Source organism: Microcebus murinus, chromosome 4, assembly GCF_040939455.1.
Source record: "Microcebus murinus isolate Inina chromosome 4, M.murinus_Inina_mat1.0, whole genome shotgun sequence".
Classification (NCBI taxonomy): Eukaryota; Metazoa; Chordata; class Mammalia; order Primates; family Cheirogaleidae; genus Microcebus; species Microcebus murinus.
Window position 1 is genome coordinate 59,214,320 of NC_134107.1, and position 23,635 is coordinate 59,237,954.

At 42.6% G+C, this 23,635-nt stretch overlaps 1 protein-coding gene across 2 annotated transcripts in view; it reads right to left on the minus strand.

The window, feature by feature from the left end:
- FAM168A (family with sequence similarity 168 member A) overlaps window positions 1–23,635 on the minus strand; it is a 192,212-nt gene that overhangs the window by 18,856 nt on the left and 149,721 nt on the right. The window contains exons 3-5 of one of the 2 annotated variants that reach the window (XM_012744926.3): window positions 13,600–13,680; window positions 8,373–8,399; window positions 1,864–1,989 (exon numbers count right to left, since the gene is read on the minus strand). In XM_012744926.3, coding sequence (XP_012600380.1) covers window positions 1,864–1,989; window positions 8,373–8,399; window positions 13,600–13,680 — 234 coding nt within the window. The remainder of the gene's footprint in view (window positions 1–1,863; window positions 1,990–8,372; window positions 8,400–13,599; window positions 13,681–23,635) is intronic. The other variant, XM_012744927.3, reaches the window with a different exon arrangement.

Here is a 23,635-nt window from a genome sequence, read left to right on the forward strand (position 1 = left end):
TCCAAAGCATGGACATGAATTATCCAAGGTTACATAGAACCAAATCTACAATCCAACTCTTTGGGTTTCCCTCCAGGCCTCTTTCTGCTACAGTGTGTAGCAGACATAGCAGGTGTGTCTATATGTATCTACACCCATAAGAGCAGATATAAGAGAGAATATGTATATGCCCATTTATATATATAATCTTACATATGTTCATTCAATTCTACTTCAGGTATCAGTAAAAACTCCTTATGGCTGACATTCCTCTCTTTTTTTTTTTTTTTTGAGACAGAGTCTCACTTTGTTGTCCAGGCTAGAGTGAGTGCCGTGGCGTCAGCCTAGCTCACAGCAACCTCAAACTCCTGGGCTCGAGTGATCCTTCTGCCTCAGCCTCCCGAGTAGCTGGGACTACAGGCATGTGCCACTATGCCCGGCTAATTTTTTATATATATATCAGTTGGCCAATTAATTTCTTTCTGTTTATAGTAGAGACGGGGTCTTGCTCTTGCTCAGGCTGGTTTTGAACTCCTGACCTTGAGCAATCCGCCCGCCTCGGCCTCCCAAGAGCTAGGATTACAGGCGTGAGCCACAGCGCCCGGCCTTGACATTCCTCTCTTAAAAGAGTAAAATCAATCTTATAAAAAAAGTCAGTAATAGAATCCTAACCTTAGTGATATCTTTTTCTAGTTTTCTGCTCACTGGTTGGGTGGCATTAGGCATATTACCTTCCTGAGTCTCATCTTTCAAACTGGGATGAAAATCCACCCAAATAACTGAATAGGAGAGTAGTATAGATTAAATGAGAGGGTGATCATGAAAGCAAATTCTCCAAAAGGTCAGTTATATTGTATAAACATTAAGCCAATGTTGACATCTTGAGGCAGTGAAAACTTAGGAGAAAATGACAATGGATATCTTAAGGAAAAGGAAAAAAAATACAATGAATTCTTCTAATCTACTTACTTAGATTAATAACTCACGAAACCACAGACTATCAGGCCTCATCTGGAACATCTATCTGAGGGCTGTCCAGCCCCTGCTGGCACAACCTAAGAGATTAGCACTCACCACATCCAAAGTCAGTCATTCCTCTACTGGATAGCTCTGACAAGGCACAAAGGTCTTATACAGAGTCAAAATGCCACTCAGTAATTTCTAAACATTGGTCCTCACTTCCCAGTGGAACCATTTTGTATTAAAAATCAGATGTGAAAGTGATAGCATCAGTTACCCCACTGAACCTCAAGATGAATGTGACCAGCTGGCTTCTAGCCTCTCTGAGGACTCTTCATACGTACCTTGGTCCCACAGTGTAGCTTCCACTAGGCAGTGTTTCTCAGGCAGGGGGCAAATTTGTCCCCCAGGGGACATTCAACAATGCTTAGAGACACTAGGTTGTCACAATGAGAATGTGCTACTCGTATCTAGTAGAGGCCAAGGATACTATTAAACATCCTACAATGCATAGGATAGCTCCCCACAACAAAGAATTATCTGGCCCAGATGTCAACAGTGCTGAGGTTAAGAAACCCTGTGCTAGGGGAGGAGCCTTCTCTTTCCAAAGACCCACAGGCCTTCAAAATGTACCCTCTGTCCTCTCCCCCAAATGTAGTCTTTACTTAATCAAACTTGCTGATCAGGAGAATACTTCTTTCTCCCTCCCTCAATACTTTGTGTCCCCTGAAAGCTGGGTGCATGATCAGAAAGGATGACCTTTACTCAGTAAGGAGGGCCAATTTTTTGCGTAGGCAGGAAAACCTCTTAAAACAGTGTTTACATTATAAATGTCATTTTCAAAAGTTCCCTTTCCTTTTTCCTAAGAAACAAATCAGTCCCAACCAAGGGGAACAAGGAAAGGAGGAGACAGGCTGTATTTACTGAAAGCCGCAGAGGATGCTTGGTAAGTTCGGTTCTCGGTCCCGGTGTCCACTGGGAGGTGGAAGGTGCCTTCAGTGCCACAGGAAGACGAGTTCTGTGGCCAGGCCTGTTTCATCAGCAGAGTTGCTTAAGGGAAGACACAAGAATGGAATTAGGCAGAAACAAGAAGTGGGCACCACCAATCACAGATACAAGGCAAGGGTCTTGTGCTGGACGGAAACATATAACCCAAGGGGCCTGTTCAGACACACAGAATGGTTTAGCTTTTCTGAGATGGGTGAGTGGGTTGGAAGGAGTGGTAATGTGTGCTTCCAAGTGATTTGAAATCAAGGAAATCTGAACTTATACGAAGAGAGTCAGGATTTTCTACCCATTACTAAAACCACAAAGATACCCATGAATACTGCCACCTACTACTGACATTGTGGCCCAAGGCTCTGGTATATTCCTCAGCCACTTTCTCATTAACATGTGGCAACCTGGGAGCCTTTGACTATATAGTGGGCCAGATCAACGAAGCATTCTTTATTGTCTGGAATTGCATCTGGAGATTTAATACATCTGTGTATTTAACAAGCTGCTTTCAGAAAGAACAACACACAAATAATTACCACATTACCTGAATCTTGCTGGACTGCCTTCTAAGGGGACTAAACTATGGTCATGATAACTTTTTTTTTTTTTTTTTTTTTTTTTGAGACAGAGTCTCACTCTGTTGCCTGGGCTAGAGTGCCATGGCATCAACCTAGCTCACAGCAACCTCAAACTCCTGGGCTCAAGCGATCCTCCTGCCTCAGCCTCCAAGTAGCTGGGACTATAGGCACGCACCACCATGCCCAGCTAATTTTTTCTATATAATTTTAGCTGGCCAATTAATTTCTTTTCTATTTGTTTAGTACAGACAGGGTCTCGCTCTTGCTCAGGCTGGTTTTGAACTCCTGACCTTGAGCAATCCACCTGCCCCGGCCTCCCAGAGTGCTAGAATTACATGCGTGAGCCACTGCGCCCGGCCTGGCCATGGTAACTTAAAAGGCACTGGGCAGTGTGGCTTTACTAAACCTACTAACCCAGTGGGGCACTCCTTGCTAACTCTTCCTGTACACTCAGCTGGGGCCAGATACACATACCTCTTGCACACCCTTGAATATCTCCTGCTGAGGTGTTACGGGGTGACCCACCTGAGATAGCTCCTAATGAATTAGAGATGATCCGTTGGGCCATTTAGAAAGTAAATGTCAACTGGGGCAGGTATGAAATAGAGATGAGGCCCAGTTTGAGATCTGCAGAGACTTCCCAGGCTGACTCAGAGCTCAGCTTGAGAAATCTGAAGGATGATAACTCATGTGTTCTAAAGTGGGGAGTGATTAAAAACTTACCTTCATGGTATCCTGAGGGGAAAAAGAGAGGAAATAAGGTTCCAAAGGGGGGAAATACCTAACTTTTTAGATATTTCCCTTATTATAATTTCAAACATTAGAGGAGAAACATTCTTTTTTTTTTTTTTTTTTCTTTTTTTTTTCTTCTTTTCATTAGCCACACCATGTGTAAGGAGAAACATTCTTTTTTTTTTTTCTTTGAGACAGTGTCTTGCTCTATTGCCCGTGCTAGAGTGCAGTGACGTCATCATAACTCACTACAACTTCAAACTCCAGGCTCAACCGATATTTCTGCCTTAGCCTTCAAGTAGCTGGGACTACAGGTATATACCACCACGTCTGGCTAATTTTTGTATTTTTTGTAGAGACAGGGTCTTGCTAATGTTACTCAGGCTGGTCTCAAACTCCTAGCCTCAAGTGACCCTCCTGCTTTGGTCTCCCAAATTACTGGGATTACAGGCATGAGCCACCATGAAACATTCTTGACCCGAAATGTTTGGGTCAATGTTTCTCCAGCCAGGAGAAACATTCTTGACCCAAATTTCTACTTATGGAAAAAAGAATGATTTTAGCAATTTTTGTTTTTCACTCAAATAAAGTATTGGGAGTCATGGATATGAGATGTTTTAAAGTATATTAGCAGGAAGTGGGGCTGCATTGGCAACAGATATACTTGAAACATTTAACAAGGGGCTAAGGTAAGGCAGGGTGGTATGTGAAGAAAATATTCCTACATACACTCTAATTCCATCAGGACAAGTATATTCTATTCCCAGAGAGATATCGTAACCCTCTCTGCCCACCTGGGTAACAGGTAGTGCCTCTGGTTCCTTCAATCACAGAAGTACCAGGGCCAGAGAAGGTCAGAGACTCTCCTGTTTTTGCTGAACCAAGGCTAGAAGTGTGGCTGCTGTAGGCTGACTCTGTACTTGCATTAATGGCCCGCAATATATACAGCAGATGCTGAGAAATGAGAAGGAAATCATGGTCAGGAAAGTGACACTAAAAGGAGAATTCTGGCAAGCGAAATGGAGACCCAGCAGAACTCTACGTAGAGTCCAGGGCCTTTGCTAGACATCAAGACATGGTTCTGCAAACAACGCAGGAGGAGAGGAATCCATTTTAAGCAATTGTCTTGGGTTTCTTTGAGGGTGGTGATAGGAAGGAGATAAAGAATCCAATTAGTGTTGAAAAATCTTATCAAGATGTCTCCAAATTTAGAAGCTGCCACTCCACATGACTGCAAAGCCGTGGTCACCCAAAACAACTCTCTAAAAAGTAAAACACGTAGCTCTGAAAAGTGATATAGAGCAAGCCCATGCCCTCAAGACCCCAGAAGAACTGCATCAGGCAGGAGCCCTGAATTTGGCTGTAGGAATTTGGAGAATTTGGAGGTTCTCTTCCATTCCAGTATTTCCTCCCAAGTAGTAGTACATCCTTTACCATAATTTTTATCATAAGCCACAAGTCTGACATTAGCCGGAAGGACTATGTGACAGAGTAAATAAATCAAAATTAACTAAAGAGTGCTGAGGCCTACACTGCACTCAGCACTGAGGGTAGCGCCGCGGTGGACGGGAACACACATAAGGTCACGGTCACCGCACACAAGGTACTTATGGTCTAGCTGGGGATGCAACACAGCCACACGCCAACCAGGGAGTGAACAAGACAGCATGATACACAGTAAAATAATGTTCCAGATTAACCAGGAAAGAAGCAAGTGCGGCTGTGCCTTTGATTATGTCTTTTCCAACTGATCGTGTGAACTACACTCTATGTTTTTCTGAACAAAAGAGTACTTTCTTCTGGTTTCATTATAAAAGAAAATTAGTATTTTCTGTACTATATTTGAATACTTAATAATTTAAACAACTGAATAAATGTGAAAACGAAAAACAAAAAACAAATATTAGCTGGCAACTTGACCTTCCCATTAGTTAGTTGTACTATATGATCCAGCTTCTCTATGTACAATCCTAAAGTAACCCATCCTTGGTGGTAGTGATTCAGAGCTCAGTTGTGGGACTAGGACAGTCCCAGCTGAAACTTTTAGAGCCATGGTGATAGATGAGGCTGCTCTGACAGGCATACTTGCTCTTGGGTGCCTGAAAGGTACCACTTCCTAGAAATGTTTTATATTTTGAACTGGGTGGTAGTTAAATATAGGAATATACATGTGTAAAAACATTAAGTCTGTACATTCAAGACTAGTATACTTTACTGTGTATGTTATCCCTCAACTTATAAAAAACAAAAAACCAGAGAAAGGGAGAACCCTTGGCAGTGAAGGGCCATGGCCCAGTCACAGCATGCTGCCCACATCCAGGTGCTGGGTTGTTCACTTCCCCAGATACGGGACCCTCACGCCCTCTGACACTTGAACAATCTGTTAAGCACATTTACAAGAAGGAGAGGCAGCAAGGGACCATCATCCTGAACAATGTACTGAGTCAGGACATCTGAGTTCTAGCCTGGGCTCTGCCACTTATTAGCTGTGGGACCTTGGGCAAGTCACTTAACCTTTCTAAGCTTAGTTTTATTGTCTCATAAAATGGCACTAATAATCACTCCCTGATTGCTTCATAATATTGATGTGAGGGTCAAAAATAAAGTGTCATCTAGTCTTGTATCTTTTTTTCTTTTTTTTGAGACAGAGTCTTGCTTTGTTGCCCAAGCTTGAGTGAATGCCATGGCCTCAGCCTAGCTCACAGCAACCTCAAACTCCTGGGCTCAAGCAATCCTGCTGTCTCAGCCTCCCAAGTAGCTGGGACTACAGGCATGTGCCACCATGCCCAGCTAATTTTTTCTGTATATATTAGTTGGCCAATTAATTTCTTTCTATTTATAGTAGAGACGGGGTCTCGCTCTTGTTCAGGCTGGTTTCGAACTCCTGACCTCGAGCAATCCGCCCACCTCAGCTTCCCAGAGTGCAAGGATTAAGGCATGAGCCACCGCGCCAGCCTAGTCTTGTATCTTCTAGTTATGGTATCTAGCCACTCATTCCAACTCCACAGTTGAGGACAGCTCTAATTTAATCTCTCACCTGAACTATTGCAACTGCTTCCTCACTGTTGTTTTTAAACCTGCCCCCTCCAATCTCCAAGCTGCAGTCAGACTGATATTTCTAAGACCTAAACTTAATCACAAAACCCTCTTTCTTAAAAACATTCCATGGCTCTCCACTGCCACAGGTTATAGTTTGAGCTCCTGTGTAGCATTCAATGTCCCCATCATCTAGTCCTAATGATCTCTCTACAGACTCTCTGATTGCTCTCACTCTCCAACCCACACTACAGCCACAGAGACTGCTTATCATTCCCAGAATATGCCAAGGAACTTCACATCTCTGTGTTTTTGTCCACAGTGCTACCTCTTCTGGTGTGTCTCTCACCAAACTCCACCTAGTAAACATTTATTAATCCATCAATCATGAGAAGACTTTCCTCTACTATGAAGGCTTCTCTTCTCCCCACCCCTTAACCACGACCTCTTCATGCCTCCTATATAGTTGATAGCCCAGTCCCTGTGATTCTTAGAAGCCCCTGTACTTGATGTCCTGTCTGTCTCCCCACTAAACTGTGAGCTCCTTGGAACAAGGACCTTGTCTGACTGGTCTTTTCATCTTCAAAGGGCCAGCTTAGGGCTTGGTGCAGAATATTTTGTGAAGAGCACCATCCATACTCTTTACGCATACCCATTTCAGGATATGGAAGGGTGAGGAAGCACGAAAGCTTCTCTCTTTTTTTTTTCTTTTTGAGATAGGGTTTCACTCTGACACCAAGGCTGGAGCACAGTGGCATAATCAGTGCTCACTGATCACTTGAGCCTCGAACTCCTGGGCTGATCCTCACTCCTCAGCCTCCCAAGTAGCTAGGACTACAGGCCTGTGCCATTGTGCCCAGCTAATTTTTTAAAACAGTTTTTGTAGAGATGGGGGTCTCACTATGTTGCTCAGGCTGGTCTCAAATTCCTGGGCACAAGTGATCCTCCTGTCTTGGCCTCCCAAAGTGCTGGGATTATAGATGTGAGCTACCACACCTGGTCAGCTTCTGTAACTTTCTATGAAGTCTTCTGTTCATATATCCTGAGGCAAATGCCAAATGACTCCTCCCCCAAATGATTGAGAAACAGGTTTGTGACTAGTAAAATTAAAATAATAAAATCATAAGAGGACAGTGTGTTAGCATTTAAAGGGACCTCAGAAATCATGTGGAATAAAACATTCTATCTATGGCCTGTAGACAATAGCAAATTGCCCAAGATCACACAGCCCACAGCAGTGGCAAGGAGAAATTTCACAGCTCATCTCCTGAAAGATGCATCACACACCAATTCAATTTCTAGCATCCAAATAATTCAAGATTAAAAGTTGAGAAAGTGTGCAGAGATTTTCAAAAAACATTGTCCTGAGCAGCCCAGGTGAGTGTGGTAAAAGTGGCAAGTCCTTTCATGGTCCCTTCCTGTCTATGACAAAAAGGACCTAATCAAGTTACACTGCTGGGACCCTCACAGGTGCCCAGAAGTTCTCGTGGTGCCTTGGGCCTGGAGTCCACACTGCCCAGAGAACCCAGCTCTGGCCCCTCACTTATTAGTACACTTGGCCCCCACCTCTCACCATCTAGGAAAATGCCCCCAAAATGAGCCCAGAGCTCAAGATCTGGGCTAAGGGAACAGATTGTACCTAAAGTCAACCAGGTCTTCAAACATGTCAGACTGCTGATGGAGATGGAAAACCTGATCCTGGGGCAGACTAGTTTTTTGGGTTCTAATAGGCATAATTCAGGTACTCCTTCACAGAGGCTACCACAAAGGCAACAGAGGAGCCACATACAGGCCTTAGAATTTTTGTTTATTTGTTTGTTTGAATTCTGCAGCCAGGTTAGGGTGAGAGACGCCTTTTAGTGCCATGATCCTTCATTGCTGCCCTAGGGGATGGTTCATGTGTGTCTCCAACCCATGATTTTGCACCATCAGACATGTTCCTGCATGCTTTAGGAACCGCTGCTGAGCCACCTGGGGGGAGCCCAAGCCTAGGGGATGAGATTTGGGGAGGAAAGGAGAAGGGATCTACCATTGTTACAAGATACATTCATAGGCTGTAATACAGATGAGAAAAAATAGCTCTCCTACCATAAGCTGAATGCAGGAACTGAAACTCTGTTGGATAGAAATGTTAGTTGAAATTACCACTAAGAATTTGTGCAAAAGTGTACACACTGCAGTTACATAAACAGATTCTCCCCTGGGCTACATGCTACATAAGAAACAGTGAATGCAGAAGGTATGAAGTGTCTCTACCCTGCAGAGGGTGACAGACTTGCCATCCAGGAAAGTCCATTCATTGTCGAGGGGCACCTCCCTGGATGCCATGGTGTCTTCCAAGCAGCTGACCCAGAAGCTGGAAGTGAACAAGCCTAAGCTCTTGCTCTTTGCTTGTCCCTGATATTCAGAATACATTTCAGTTCTCCGAAGAACTTCAGAAGGATTTCACACGTGACAAAGACTTTATGTGTTAGAGGAAGTGAAGGCTCAGGGATAACCTCACTATCTTTGGCCTCTAAAGAGCTGTCTGTAAATGCCCAGAGAGCAAGGACCAAATGCACAGGCACTCCATCCCTGGAGCGTCTGGGACAGTGCGGTGCTATAGAAGGAGCATAGGTTGTGGGGTCAGACAAGTTGGGTTTGAATCCCACCTCTACTGTTTTTTAGCTGTATAACTTTGGATAACTTATTTTACCTCTCTGAGCAAACTGGAGGCAAGAAGCTTGAACTCACAAGACTAAAGTAAAAATGAATATGTATTCCTTCAAAAGTAGAGAAATTAAAAAAACAAAACAAATGTTTGTAACATGCCTTGGGCAGGGCCTGGAATAGAGGTGTTCAGAAAGCACACATTCCTTTCTCCTGCCCTTCCCCAGGTTTGTTATGTATAAACTAGAAATGATATATTTGTACTTTACTTTACAGGTTCTAAAAACCAAGTCTTGGCTGGCCCCTGATTCCTGTGAGGCCCAATTATTTTTACATAACATCCTTTAAATCATTACAAGCTTGGAAAAAAGCTCCAAGTATCATACCCACACTGCTTTCAGAACCAATGAAAGAGTGAACCATTTCCCTGCATCCTGGACAGGTGACATCTTAGGGTAGGTACTCATAGCTGCTAAAAATAGCTCTCTCTGAAACAACTCCTTGATCTCCTTGAAGCAGCTGAAAGAAATTTAAACCTGAGAGCCTGACTCCTTTGCAGACACCTCTATGCATCACAAATGCCTGGCTCTGGCAAAAAGCAGAGAGTAACCTGCACTGTCCTCTCTGACCTTGAGCCAGCTTTCCAGGGCAGGAAGTCCTCCACTGCAGTCAGGAAATCTGCATTGTAAATGCAGAGATGAGCATTCCAAAATATGAAACAGACCCAGTTGTGTGTGTGTGTGTGTGTGTGTGTGTGCGTGCCCGCACACGCGTGTGTAACTCAAAAGAGAAAGGGATCTTCCCAAGGTCACACCAAAATTAGAAACAGAGTTAGTGCTATAATCCAGGTCTTCCAAGTCCCAGTTTGGGGCTTTCTAACACAATGTGTTAATGCTGCCCTCTCTTGTAGATTTTGTGGATTTCTGAGAAAATGGTCTCAGTGACTTTAGTCATAGCTTGGAAAGATGGTGACTTTTAGAAACACAAAATTGGGAAAAATCAGGTTAGATGAGGGCTTTTTTTTGTTTTAAAATTAAAACTTAATACTCTACACATGCCAGGAGATTTCCCAGACTTAATTTTTTTCAGTTTCAGGCACCTCCTATCTGCACTCTCTGGCCTGGTTGCTCTAGTCTAACACTTCAATTTCTTTCTTTTTTTCCCGTGAGACAGGATCTCACTCAGTTGCCCTGCCTAAAAGTGCAGTGGTGTCATCATAGCTCAGTGCAACCTAGAACTTCTGGGCTCCTACCTCAGCCTCCTGAGTAGCTGGGACTACAGGTATGTGCTGCCATACCCAGCTAATTTTATTTTTTGTAGAGATAGTGTCTCACTATGTTTCCCACGTTGGTCTTGAACTTCTGGCCTCAAGCAATCCTCCCATCTCAGCCTCCCAAAGTGCTAGGATTACAGATATGAGCCACTGCACCTAGCCCCTAACACTTCAATTTCTCTCAGGCCCACTGCCCTCAACAACAATGTAGTAGTTCAGAGCTTATGTGGATTTGGTGGCAGGATGCCAGGGCTTGGATCTTTGGGCTAGTTACCTAACTTCTCTAAATTTTAGTTATCCCATTTGGAAAATGGGAATAACAACAGTACTGACCTCAAAGGTTTGTTGTGATATAAAACAAGTTAATATCCATAAAGAACTTAAACTAGTTCCTGGCACATAGGAACCATTTGATAATTAGTGGGTTATTTATTCCCTGTCCTTCCACTTTCTTCTGAAACTGATCTTAAAACAATCCCACAATCAGTCACCAGAAGTGAACATTATGAGAAAATAACCCAGTGCTGGGGATGGGAGTCTGGAAAAATTCACGGCCTCCACCATTCAGCCAGGCCTGCTGTGTTATATTTTGGAAGTTCCTCAGCTCCCACTCCTTCCTGTGAGGCGCTCACACCCAAACCTCTCTCCTTAAGAACTCTTTGTCTATCCCTAGCTCCCCTCTGTCTCAGCAAATCAAGGTCATTACACAAGAACTCTCCACTTCCCACTGGGCAATTTAATCTAAGCACATCTACCCGTGATCTTTCCTGTACAGAGCTGCCCTCCTGTGAGAGGTACCCACCTTCACCTGCCACTCAACTCCTCAAAACAAAGGAGAGAACAGAGCTCTGGATTTCCCACTCCCACAGCAGCCTCTGCAAGGGCCTAGCTCTGTCTGGCACTGCTTCTCTTGCATCTCCGACTTGTCCTTTCCACTTGCTCCTTCCCATCAGTACTTATTTATTTGATCATGTTCATACTCAAAAAAACCCTTCCTTCAACCCCACTTTCCCTTCTAGTCAATGTCTTTTCGGTTTTTCTTTCCCTGGTAGCCAAACTTCTAGTAAGAGTAGGCTTTATCTGCTAGATCTGCTTCTTTACCCAGATTCACTGCACTCTGGTTTCTAGCCTCCCGCCTCATTGACACTGCTTCCAATGAGGTCACTGATGGCCTCCCGACTGTAAAGACAATGAATCTTCTCTCCTGATCTTACCCGACCTTCTGCAGCAACTCACCTCATTTTGTTTTAAACTAGACAGTTTATTATAAAGCCGATTCCCAGATCTCATAGTACTTGGATTTAAATCATTTATATATTAGATATGTGATAATTAAAGTCATAGTTTTTAAGATAGAATTTATCAAATTTGATTAAGTATTTTACTGGAGAGAATTTCTGTAGCTTTTATTGTTTCTGCCTCCTATTATAGATTTTTGGGGAAATATTATATGTCTTATTGACTAAAAGTGAATATAAAATTAATGCTGAGATACCATTATAGATTTTTAGCCCAGGTGTCACTGCTCTCCTCATAAGATCTCCGAGGGCAGCTATTACAGCTTCCTCAAATTTGAATAACCTGCATTGTCTTCCAGAGTGTCTCAGGCACAACAGGACCAAACTAAATCTCTGTGGAATGACATATCTATGTAAGCACTTTAAGGGTTAACATCACTTATTTGCATAAAATACTTTTTGTTTGCCAAAAAAAGAGGGGCTGTCTGATAACTTCATGGGGTGAGTGTGTGTGTGTGGTGTGTGATATGATTATGATATGATTCCTACCATAGAGATGGGGCAATTGAGGTTCAGAGAGGTCAGGTAACTTTAAGGTTGCTAATATAGGAAGTGACAGAGTCAGCACTCAAATCTAGGTCTTCAGACATAGCCCCTGTTCTTTTCTCCTTTAAATGTCCCAGAAGAAAGGGAACGGCACACAAGAGCATTGGACTGAGAGGAGATCTGCCAAGGGTTCTAGTCCATATGCTATTGCTGATTTACTAGGTAACTTGGGAGAAAACATGCTTCTCTCTGGATCTCCCTTGTCAAGAGAAGAGAAGGAAATGGAGAATCTCTGGGGTCTTTTGAAGCTAATTCTACTAACACAGTAACAATTGCTAAGCAAGAAAATGGGGATATTATCATGACAATGAAGGCCTTTCCAAATCTGGCTATTGCAGATTCATCTAGCTGCCCACAGTCTATGCTTCAACCATTCCCCTACTTGTAGGTTCCTCACAGCATTGTGTTCTCATATCTCCATGCCTCTGCCCAGGCTCTGCTCTGCCTAGAATGCCTACTCTTCTTTTGTGTGCTTAAAAGAACACCTCCTACTTCTCCCTCAAGTCTCTACTGCTACCTCCTCTGTGAAGCCTCCCCTACACTTTCATCCCCACACGCACCGTTATTCCCTCCTCTCTTCTTATATTTGTTCTTATTACAACATTTATCACACTGTGCTACAATGGATTTGTTTATATGCAGGCTCCCAAATGGACTATAAGCTACTTCAGGTAAAGATGGCATCTTTTAATTTTTCTATCCTAATATGGAGAACATTCAACAAATAAATACTTGTTGAGTAAATAAAGAGGAATTTACATAAAACCATCCACAACCCTGAGGTAGGTAGTCACATCTGAAACTCAGTGAGCTGAGGTGACTTGCCCAAGGCCTTACAACTAGTGAGTTAGTTAATCAGGATTCAAACCCAGGACTTCCTGACCACACAGCCTATACTCTTTCTTTGTGCTCTTGAGTGTTAAAGCACCGGCTGAGCATGAGGGTTAAGGTCATCTGCAATGCTCCTGGCCCAAAATAGAACAAACCTTTTCAACATTTTCAAACACATTTCAACCTCTATCCAGAAAGTGTTGGGACTTTAATATTTTGAAAAACAAGTAGGTAATCTCAGCTTGAAAACCAGGTCTTTACCCTCTGGTGGCAAGTCTCTCACTCTCTTCCAAATCCACACCCCAGGAGTCTGTCTGTCTGTCTGTCAGTGTGTGTGTGTGTGTGTGTGTGTGTGTGTGTGTGTGTGTGTGTGTGTGTGTGTGTGCAGCCTCAGGGAAAACTCCACAAAGAATGGATTTGGACATTGCTTGGGAGAGCAGAAAAGGTTCTGTGAGGAGAATACATGTCTTAAACATTCCAGCATAGGAGAGATGGGCCAACGTTAAGTCCCAAGGATAATGGAGGAGATTCTACTCCCACCCCCACCCTGAGGCAGATCTGCTCTAGTTCCTAGAGGGGACTCCCAGGAGAATCAAGCCTGGAAAGGCTGAGCCCACAGAAATTAAGGACAGGAAAAGGCTAGTAGGTGAGTTTGTTTTTCCAAATAGAGCTCCACCTCCCATCCCATTCACCATTGCTGCCCCCACTTACTCCTTACCTGGAGCATAACTGGGGCTATTGGTGGGGTACAGGCTGGGGTTGTAGGCAGGGGCCGCTGCCGGGTAGGCTGTGGGATAACCTACAGAGAGACAAGAAAAAGCCTCAATTAGTTGGGCAAGAAAACAGCAGTTCTGAAGAATCCAATTCCCAGGATTCAGTCTTTAGTCTCTTCATGGGATATTTTAGATAATACATGTGACCAGCTTTCAGCCTCTGAAAAGTTTCCGATATCACAATTCTAATATATGCATATTTTAGGTCTATTTTTAAAAAGCAATACAAGAAATATACCTATATACTCACTGTAAAAAAAAAAAAAAAAAAAAAAAAAAAAGGAAGGTATATAGAAGTGTTAACACTGTTTATGTATAAGTTTACTTTCACATTCCTGCCACAATAATACTCTCCTCCCCAGTAGTAACACTATTAACAGTCTGGCATCTATCCTTCTAGATGGTTTTCTATGCTTTTTTTTTTTTTTTTTTTTTTTTTGAGACAGAGTCTCGCTTGTTGACCAGACTAGAGTGAGTGCCGTGGCGTCAGCCTAGTTCACAGCAACCTCAAACTCCTGGGCGCAAGCAATCCTTCTGCCTCAACCTCCTGAGTAGCTGGGACTACAGGCATGCGCCACCATGCCCGGCTAATTTTATATATATATTAGTTGGCCAATTAATTTCTTTCTATTTATAGTAGAGACAGGGTCTTGCTCTTGCTCAGGCTGGTTTCGAACTCCTGACCTCGAGCAATCTGCCCGCCTCAGCCTCCCAGAGTGCTAGGATTACAGGCGTGAGCCACCGCGCCTGGCTTATGCATTTTTATATACATATTTAGTAATAAGCTTGTAAGTATTTAAAAACTGGCTGCTCCAAAAGGGTGGGGGTGGAGGCATTTGCTAATTGCCCTGGTGTAAATACTCCTACTGTGGCCAATCTGAAGCTACCAACATTGCAGAAGGTGTAGTTGAGAAGAGGTGCTCATGACCAGCTCTCAAGAGCTCACACAAGGCAGCTCCAGCTCACCTCAACATATCATATATAGTTTGGGGGGTTTTTTTGAAATTTTTTTATTGTAGTAAAGCATATATAACATAAAATCTGTGATTTTAACCATTTTTCAATGTACATTTCAGTGGCATTGTAAATTACTTTTACAATGTTGTACAACTATTATCACTACGTTTCTAAAACTTTTCATCACCCCAAACAGAAACTTTGCAAGTTATTAACAATAACTTTTCATTGCCCAACTCCCAAAGTGGTAATGTCTAATCTGCTTTCTGTCTCTATGAATTTGCCTATTTTAGACATTTTATGTAAGTGGAATCATACACTATTTGTCCTTTTTTGTCTGGCTTCTTTCTCTTAGCATGCGTCTGAATTTCATTCCCTTTTATGGCTGAAAAATATTCTATTTTATGTGTATACCACATTTTGTTTATCCATTTCTATTGATGAATACCTGGGTTGTTTCCACCTTTTTGTTACTGTAAATAATGCTGCAAAGAATAATGACATACAAGTATCTCTTTGAGTCCTTGTTTTTAATTCTTTGGGATCTATATTGAATAGAAGGATTTTTGGTAATTCCATGTTTTTTAGCCTTTTCTTTTAAGAGACAGGGTTCTGGCCGGGCGTGGTGGCTCACGCCTGTAATCCTAGCACTCTGGGAGGCCAAGGCGGGCGGATTGCTCGAGGTCAGGAGTTCGAAACCAGCCTGAACAAGAGCGAGACCCCGTCTCTACTATAAAAATAGAAAGAAATTAATTGGCTAACTAATATATATATATAAAAAATTAGCTGGGCATGGTGGCGCATGCCTGTAGTCCCAGCTACTCGGGAGGCTGAGGCAGAAGGATTGCTTGAGCCAGGAGATTGAGGTTGCTGTGAGCTAGGCTGACGCCATGGCACTCACTCTAGCCTGGGCAACAAAGCGAGACTCTGTCTCAAAAAGAAAAAAAAAAAAAAAGAGACAGGGTTCTCATTATGTTGCCCAGGCTGGACTTATACTCCCACTCCAACATCCCGAGTAGGTAGGCCTACAAGTGTGCACCAGTACACCTAGTTCCCGTGTTTAGCTTTTTAACAACTAAATTGTTTTTCACAACAGCTCTACTATTTTACATTACCACCAGCAATGTATGATGGTTCAAATTTCTCCAGATCTTCACCAACACTTGTTATTTTCTATTTTTTTAATTATAATTATCCTCTATAGTAGGTGTAAAGTGGGATTCAGTATGGTTTTGATTTGCATTTCCCTAATGACTAATGGTGTTGAGCATCTTTTTCATGTGCTTACTGGCTATTTGTATATCTTTTTGGAGGAATGTCTACCCAAATCATTTTCCCATTTTTGAATTGGGTTTTGTCTTTTTGCTGTTGCATTGTAGAAGTTCTTTATATATTCTGAATATTAAACCATTATCAGATATATTACTTGCAAATATTTTCTCCCATTCTGTGGCTTGTTTTTTCACTTTCTTGATAATGCCTTTGCTGTAAAAAAAATTCAATTTTGATTTAAGTCCAATTTATCTCTTTTTCCTTTTGTTGCTTGTGCTTTTAATGTTATATCTAAGAGTCCATTGCCAAATCGAAGGTCATGAAGATTTATCCTTATGTTTTCTTCTAAGAGTTTTATGGTTTTGGCTTGTATATTGAAATCATTGATCCATTTTGGAACAAATAAGGGTGAAAGGCTGGACATGGTGGTTCACATCTGTAATCCTAGCACTTCGGGAGGCTGAGGCACGAGGATAATTTGAGGCTAGAGTTCAAGACTAGGCTGAGCTGAAATAGCAAGACCCCATCTCTATAAAAATTTAGCCAAGCATAGTGGCATGTGCCTATAGTCCCAGCTACTCGGGAGGCTGAGGCAGGAGCTCACCTGAGTCTAGGAGTTGGAGGATACAGTGGGCTATGATGATGCCACTGCACTCTAGCCCAGGCAACAGAGTGTGACCCTGTTTCAAAAAAAAAAAAAAAAAGAAGAAGACGAAGACGAAGAAAAAGAAGGATACAGTAGCAGTAGAGGAAATCAGAGAGATAAAGGGCTGGTCAGTTCATTTAGGGCCTTACAGGCTCCTGTGAGAACTTAGACTTTTATTCTGAGTTAAATGAAAAGCCATCACAAGGTTCTGAGCAAAAGAATAACATGATTTGTCGGGTGGATCAAGATGGCGGACGAGAAACACCACCAGACAGAGTGTGTCTGCAGAAAAGACAGATTCTAGCAGAAATTAGAAAAAAGAAGCAAGAAAATGAGCATACAGCGGACGAGGGCCGGAAGGAGGGGTACCTGAGACCCCGGGAGACTCGACAGAAGGAGGTTGCGGAGGAGAACTGGAAGCTGAGACCGCCGGAGCAGCCCGGAGACCAGCGGGAAGGGTATGTGGATTTGCCGTTTCCCCTCCCCTGCATTTGGGACTGCTGGTGGGCTCCCCAGTGGGTGGAGAGACCTGCGCACACCAGCCCAGAGACGGCTGCCGCCAGCTAGAGGTGAGCCTGTAGCGGACCGGTACCAGGCTCTCAACTCCCTCCCGGCACCTCCGTGTGCACAGACCCGAGCGGCGCGGCAGGCGCCATATTGCCTCCTCCTCCCCTCCGCCAACCCTACCCGAGGCTGCCCAGAGAGACAATATAGCCACCAGCCAGAGGCACCTCCAGGGAACGGGAGCTTCCCTTTTGGGACCCTACAGCTGACTAAGGGGAACTCAGACTGTGAGCTCCCTACCTGCCAGCCCTCCCAGGTGCTGCTGGCACGGTGTTCCCAGGAGAACGGTGCCGACTCAGAGGCTGAGAGACACAGACCCAGCTTGGGCTCCCTGTGGGTGAATTGGGACCGGAACTCCTCTCCCTGGTGGGGATACAGTTTGAACTCTGGGACCCAGAGGTCGGACCTGCAGACCAGATCCCGTGCACCGAGGTCTAGCATTGCCCGGGGCACAGAAGGGATATACGTGAACAGCCTACTGAGGTGTGTGTGCCTTCAGGGGCAGATCAGCGTCCTAGAGGGCAACCCTCCTCCAAAAGGAGGCCGTGCGCCCAGCCCAGGTGGCGTTCCTGCGCAGGGAACCTCCCCGCCAGCATCACGGTCCAGGGAGGCCTGGAGGCGTGTGGTCTGGCCTGCTGGCAGAGGCCCAGGAGTAGCTGCGGAGTTGGGGAGGGTGGAAAGAAGCGAGGCCTGCTCCAGACTGCGGGTCTCAGACAGCCCCACACCCACACGCAGACTTTCTGGCTGAGCAGGACCATTCCAGCCCCTTGCTGACAGCTTTTCTTGGAAGCAGACAACAGAACTTTGACCCCTGCTAATGGCATTGGTGGTGCCTGAGGGCAGGCTTACCCAACCCAGCAATGCCCAGAACAAGAGCTGATAACAGGCACAAAAACAACAGCATAGCCTGTTCCTCCAAGCAAGCGCCACCTACTGACAGGGACAGCATCCGGCACAGCCTTTTCACGGCACCCACTGACTCATTATACAGGGACTGGTCGAATCTCACCCACAGACACCACCTAACGGCTCAGAAACTAAACAAGGTGTGTGAATACCCAAACAAAAACCTAAAGGAAAGAAACAACAACTGATCGACATGGGAAGAAATCAGCGAAGAAACTCAGGAAATATGAAGAACCAAACGGAAAACACACCCCCAAAGAGGAGCACCAGCCCCCTAGAAATGGACACCAACCAAAATGACAGAAGAGGAATTCGTATGTGGATCATAAGAACACTCACCGACCTGCAAAAACAACTCAATAACCAACACAAAGAAACCACAAAAAGACTCCAGGACCTAGAACAAAAGTTCACTAAAGAAATAGACAAAATGAAGAAAAGTTTAACCGAACTTCTGGAAATGAAGAATCAATTCAGGGAACTACAAAATACAGTGGAAAGTCTCAAGAACAGGGTAGATCAAACAGAAGTAAGAATCTGAGATTGAAGATAACATCCTCCAACTAAATAAAACCATCACAGAGATAGAGCAGAGAAACAAGAGAAAAGAGCAAAGCCTACAAGAGATATGGGATTATGTGAAGAAACCTAATGTGAGAGTCACAGGGTTACCAGAAGGGGAAGAAGACAACACTCAAGGGTTGGACAAGCTATTTGAAAATATAATAGTGGAAAATTTCCCAGGCCTTGCTCAAAATCTCGATATACAAGTTCAAGAAGCTCAGAGGACCCTTGGGAGATTCAATGTAAACAGGAAGACGTCACGAAATGCAGTCATCAGACTGACCAAAATATCAACTAAAGAGGCCCTTCTAAGAGCTGTAAGACAAAAGAAGCAAGTGACATACAAGGGAAAGCCAATTCAGATAACACCAGACTTCTCTAATGAGACTTTACAAGCAAGGAGAGACTGGGGCCCCATTCTCACTCTTCTGAAACAAAACAATGCCCACCCTAGAATCTTATTCCCTGCAAAACTAAGCTTCATATATGAAGGAGAAATAAAGACATTCTCAGACAAGCAAAGTCTCAGAGAATTCACCAACACAAGACCAGCCCTACAAGAAGTACTCAAAACAGTGTTATGCACGGAACACCAAAATAAAAACTCACAAATATAAAAACAACCAAAACCCAACGATTAAAGGCCAGATAATACAATGGCTCAAGACAGAAATCAAAGCAACAACATCCAACCCAACAGAATGAACAGTAATTTACCTTACCTATCAGTTCTCTCAATAAATGTGAATGGCTTAAACTCTCCACTCAAGAGACATAGGCTGGCTGAATGGATAAGAAAATACAGGCCAAGTATATGCTGTCTTCAGGAAACACATCTAACCTGCAAGGATGCATATAAACTAAAAGTAAAAGGGTGGAGATCAGTATTCCAGGCAAGTGGAAGCCAAAAGAAGGCTGGCGTGGCAGTTCTAATTTCAGACGATTTAGTTTTTAAACCAACAAAAGTAGTGAAAGACAAAGAGGGTTATTATATAATGGTGAAGGGCACACTTCAACAAGAAGAGATAACAATTTTAAATATATATCCACCCAACTTAGGTACACCCAGATTCATAAATCAAACCTTACTGGATCTAAGCAAATGGATTAATAGCAACTCCATAATCACCGGAGATTTCAATACCCCACTGACGGCACAAGACAGATCCTCCAAACAGAAAATTAATAAAGAAATAATGGACTTAAACAAAACCCTGGAACAATTGGGTCTGACTGACATCTACAGGACATTCTACCCAAAATCCACTGAATATACGTTCTTCTCATCAGCTCACAGGACATTCTCCAAGATTGATCATATCCTAGGACACAAAGTAAATCTCAAGAAATTTAAAAAAATAGAAATCATACCATGTACCTTCTCAGATCACAGTGGAATAAAAGTAGAAATCAACCGTAACAGAAACTCACATTTCTACACAAAAACGTGGAAATTAAACAACCTCCTACTAAATGATTACTTCATAAATGAAGAAATCAAGATGAAATAAAAAATTCTATGAAAAAAATGACAATGGAGAGACAAGTTATCAAATTCTCTGGGACACAGCTAAAGCAGTTCTGAGAGGAAAGTTTATCTCCATAAATGCCTATAACCAAAAGACAAAAAGATCACAAATAGACAATCTAACGAAATGACTCAAAGAGCTGGAAAACGAAGAACAGACCAACCCCAAACCCAGCAGAAGAAGTGAAATCAACAAGATCAAATCAGAACTAAACGAAATTGAAAACAGAGAAGCTATTCAGGAGATTAATAAAACAAAAAGTTGGTTCTTTGAAAAAATAAACAAAATTGACACACCATTGGCTAAGCTAACGAAAAGCAGAAAAGAGAAATCTCTAATAAGCTCCATCAGGAACAAAAAAGGAGATATCACAACTGATCCCAAAGAGATACAAGATATAATTTATGAATACTACAAAAATCTTTATTCACACAAATTGGAAAGTGTGGAGGAAATGAACAAATTTCTAGAAACACACAGCCTCCCTAGGCTCAACCAGGAAGAAATAGATTCCCTGAACAGACCAATCTCAAGAGCTGAAATAGAAACAGCAATTAAAAATCTCCCTAAAAAGAAAAGTCCCGGTCCAGATGGTTTCACACCCGAATTTTACCACACTTACAAAGAAGAACTAGTACCTATCTTGCAGAAACTATTCCACAACATCGAGAAGAATGGAAACCTCTCCGACACCTTTTATGAAGCGAATATTACTCTGATACCAAAACCAGGAAAGGATGCAACAAAAAAAGAAAACTACAGACCAATATCCCTAATGAATATAGATGCAAAAATTTTCAACAAAATCTTAGCTAACCGAATCCAGACGCTTATCAAAAAAATAATACATCATGACCAAGTGGGCTTCATTCCAGGGATGCAGGGATGGTTCAACATACGTAAATCTATAAATGCAATTCACCACATAAACAAAGCAAAAACAAAGACCACACGATTCTTTCAATAGATGCAGAAAAGGCTTCTGACAAAATTCAACACCCTTTCATGATAAGGACACTTAAGAAAATAGGCATAGAAGGGACATACCTAAAAATGATACAAGCCATATATGACAGACCCATAGCCAACATCGTACTGAATGGGGAAAAATTGAAATCATTCCCACTTAGAACTGGAACCAGACAAGGCTGCCCACTATCTCCACTTCTGTTCAAACATAGTGCTGGAAGTCTTGGCTACAGCAATCAGACAAGAAAATGGAATTAAAGGTATCCAAATAGGGGCAGAAGAGATCAAACTTCCACTGTTTGCTGATGATATGATATTATATCTAGAAAACCCCAAAGATTCAACCAAGAAACTCCTGGAACTGATCAATGAATTTAGTAAAGTCTCAGGATACAAAATCAATACACAGAAATCAGAGGCATTCATATACGCCAACAACAATCTAATTGAGAACCAAATCAAAGACTCAATTCCCTTCACAATAGCAACAAAGAAATTAAAGTACCTAGGAATATACTTAACCAAGGACGTAAAAGACCTCTACAGGGAGAACTATGAAACACTGAGGAAGGAAATAGCAGAGGATGTAAACAGATGGAAATCCATACCATGCTCGTGGATCGGCAGACTCAACATCATCAAAATGTCTATACTACCCAAACTGATCTACAGATTCAATGCAATACTTATTAAAATCCCATCAGCATTCTTCACAGATATAGAAAAAATAATTTTACACTTCGTATGGAACCAAAGAAGACCCCGAATATCAAAAGCAATTCTAGCCAGGCGCGGTGGCTCACGCCTGTAATCCTAGCACTCTGGGAGGCTGAGGCGGGCGGATTGCTCGAGGTCAGGAGTTCGAAACCAGCCTGAGCAAGAGCGAGACCCCGTCTCTACTATAAATAGAAAGAAATTAATTGGCCAACTAATATATATATATTATATATATAAATATATATATAATATATATATAAATATATATATATATATATAAAATTAGCCAGGCATGGTGGCGCATGCCTGTAGTCCCAGCTACTCGGGAGGCTGAGGCAGAAGGATTACTTGAGCCCAGGAGTTTGAGGTTGCTGTGATCTAGGCTGACGCCACGGCACTCACTAAGCCTGGGCAACAAGTGAGACTCTGTCTCAAAAAAAAAAAAGCAATTCTAGGCAACAAAAACAAAATGGGAGGCATTAATATGCCAGATATCAAACTATACTACAAAGCTGTAGTAATTAAATCAATATGGTATTGGCACAAAAATAGGAATATTGACCAGTGGAACAGATGTGAGAATCCTGATATAAAACCATCCTCATATAGCCATCTAATCTTTGACAAAGCAGACAAAAACATACACTGGGGAAAAGAATCCTTTTTCAATAAATGGTGCTGGGAAAACTGGATAGCCACCTGTAGAAGGCTAAAACAGGACCCACACCTTTCACCTCTCACAAAAATCAACTCACGCTGGATAACAGACTTAAACCTAAAGTATGAAACTATTAGAATTCTAGAGGAAAAAGTTGGAAACACTCTCCTAGACGTCGGCCTAGGCAAAGAGTTTATGAAGAAGTCCCCAAAAGCAATCACAGCAGCAACGAAAATAAATAAATGGGACATGATCAAACTACAAAGCTTCTGCACAGCCAAAGAAATAGTCATGAAAGTAAACAGACAACCTACAGTATGGGAGAAAATTTTTGCATCCTATGCATCCGATAAGGGACTGATAACTAGAATATACTTCTAACTCACAAAAATCAGGAAGAAAAAATCAAATAACCCTATTAAAAAGTGGGCAAAGGACTTGAACAGAAACTTTTCTAAAGAAGACAGAAGAATGGCCAACAAACATATGAAAAAATGTTCAACATCTCTAATCATCAGGGAAATGCAAATCAAAACTACAATGAGATATCACTTAACTCCAGTGAGAATGGCCTTTATCAAAAAGTCTCCAAACAATAAATGCTAGCGTGGATGCGGAGAGAGAGGAACACTCCTACACTGCTGGTGGGACTGCAAACTAGTTCAACCTCTGTGGAAAGCAATATGGAGATACCTTAAAGTGATACAAGTGAATCTACCATTTGATCCAGCAATCCCATTGCTGGGCATCTACCCAAAAGATCCAATGACACTCTACAAAAAAGACACCTGCACTTGAATGTTTATAGCAGCACAATTCATAATTGCAAGGCTGTGGAAACAGCCCAAGTGCCCATCAATCCAATAATGGATTAATAAAATGTGGTATATATATACCATGGAGTACTATTCAGCTCTAAGAAACAATGGTGATATAGCACATCTTATATTTTCCTGGTTAGAGTTGGAACCCATACTATTAAGTGAAGTTTCCCAAGAATGGAAAAACAAGCACCACATATACTCACCAGCAAATTGGTATTAACTGAACAGCACCTTAGTGGTCACATATGTACTACAGTAATAGGGTATTGAGCAGGTGGGAGGGGGGAGGGGGGCGGGTATATACATATATAATGAGTTAGATGTGCACCATCTGGGGGATGGTCATTTTGGAGCCTCAGACTTGGGGGGGGAGGG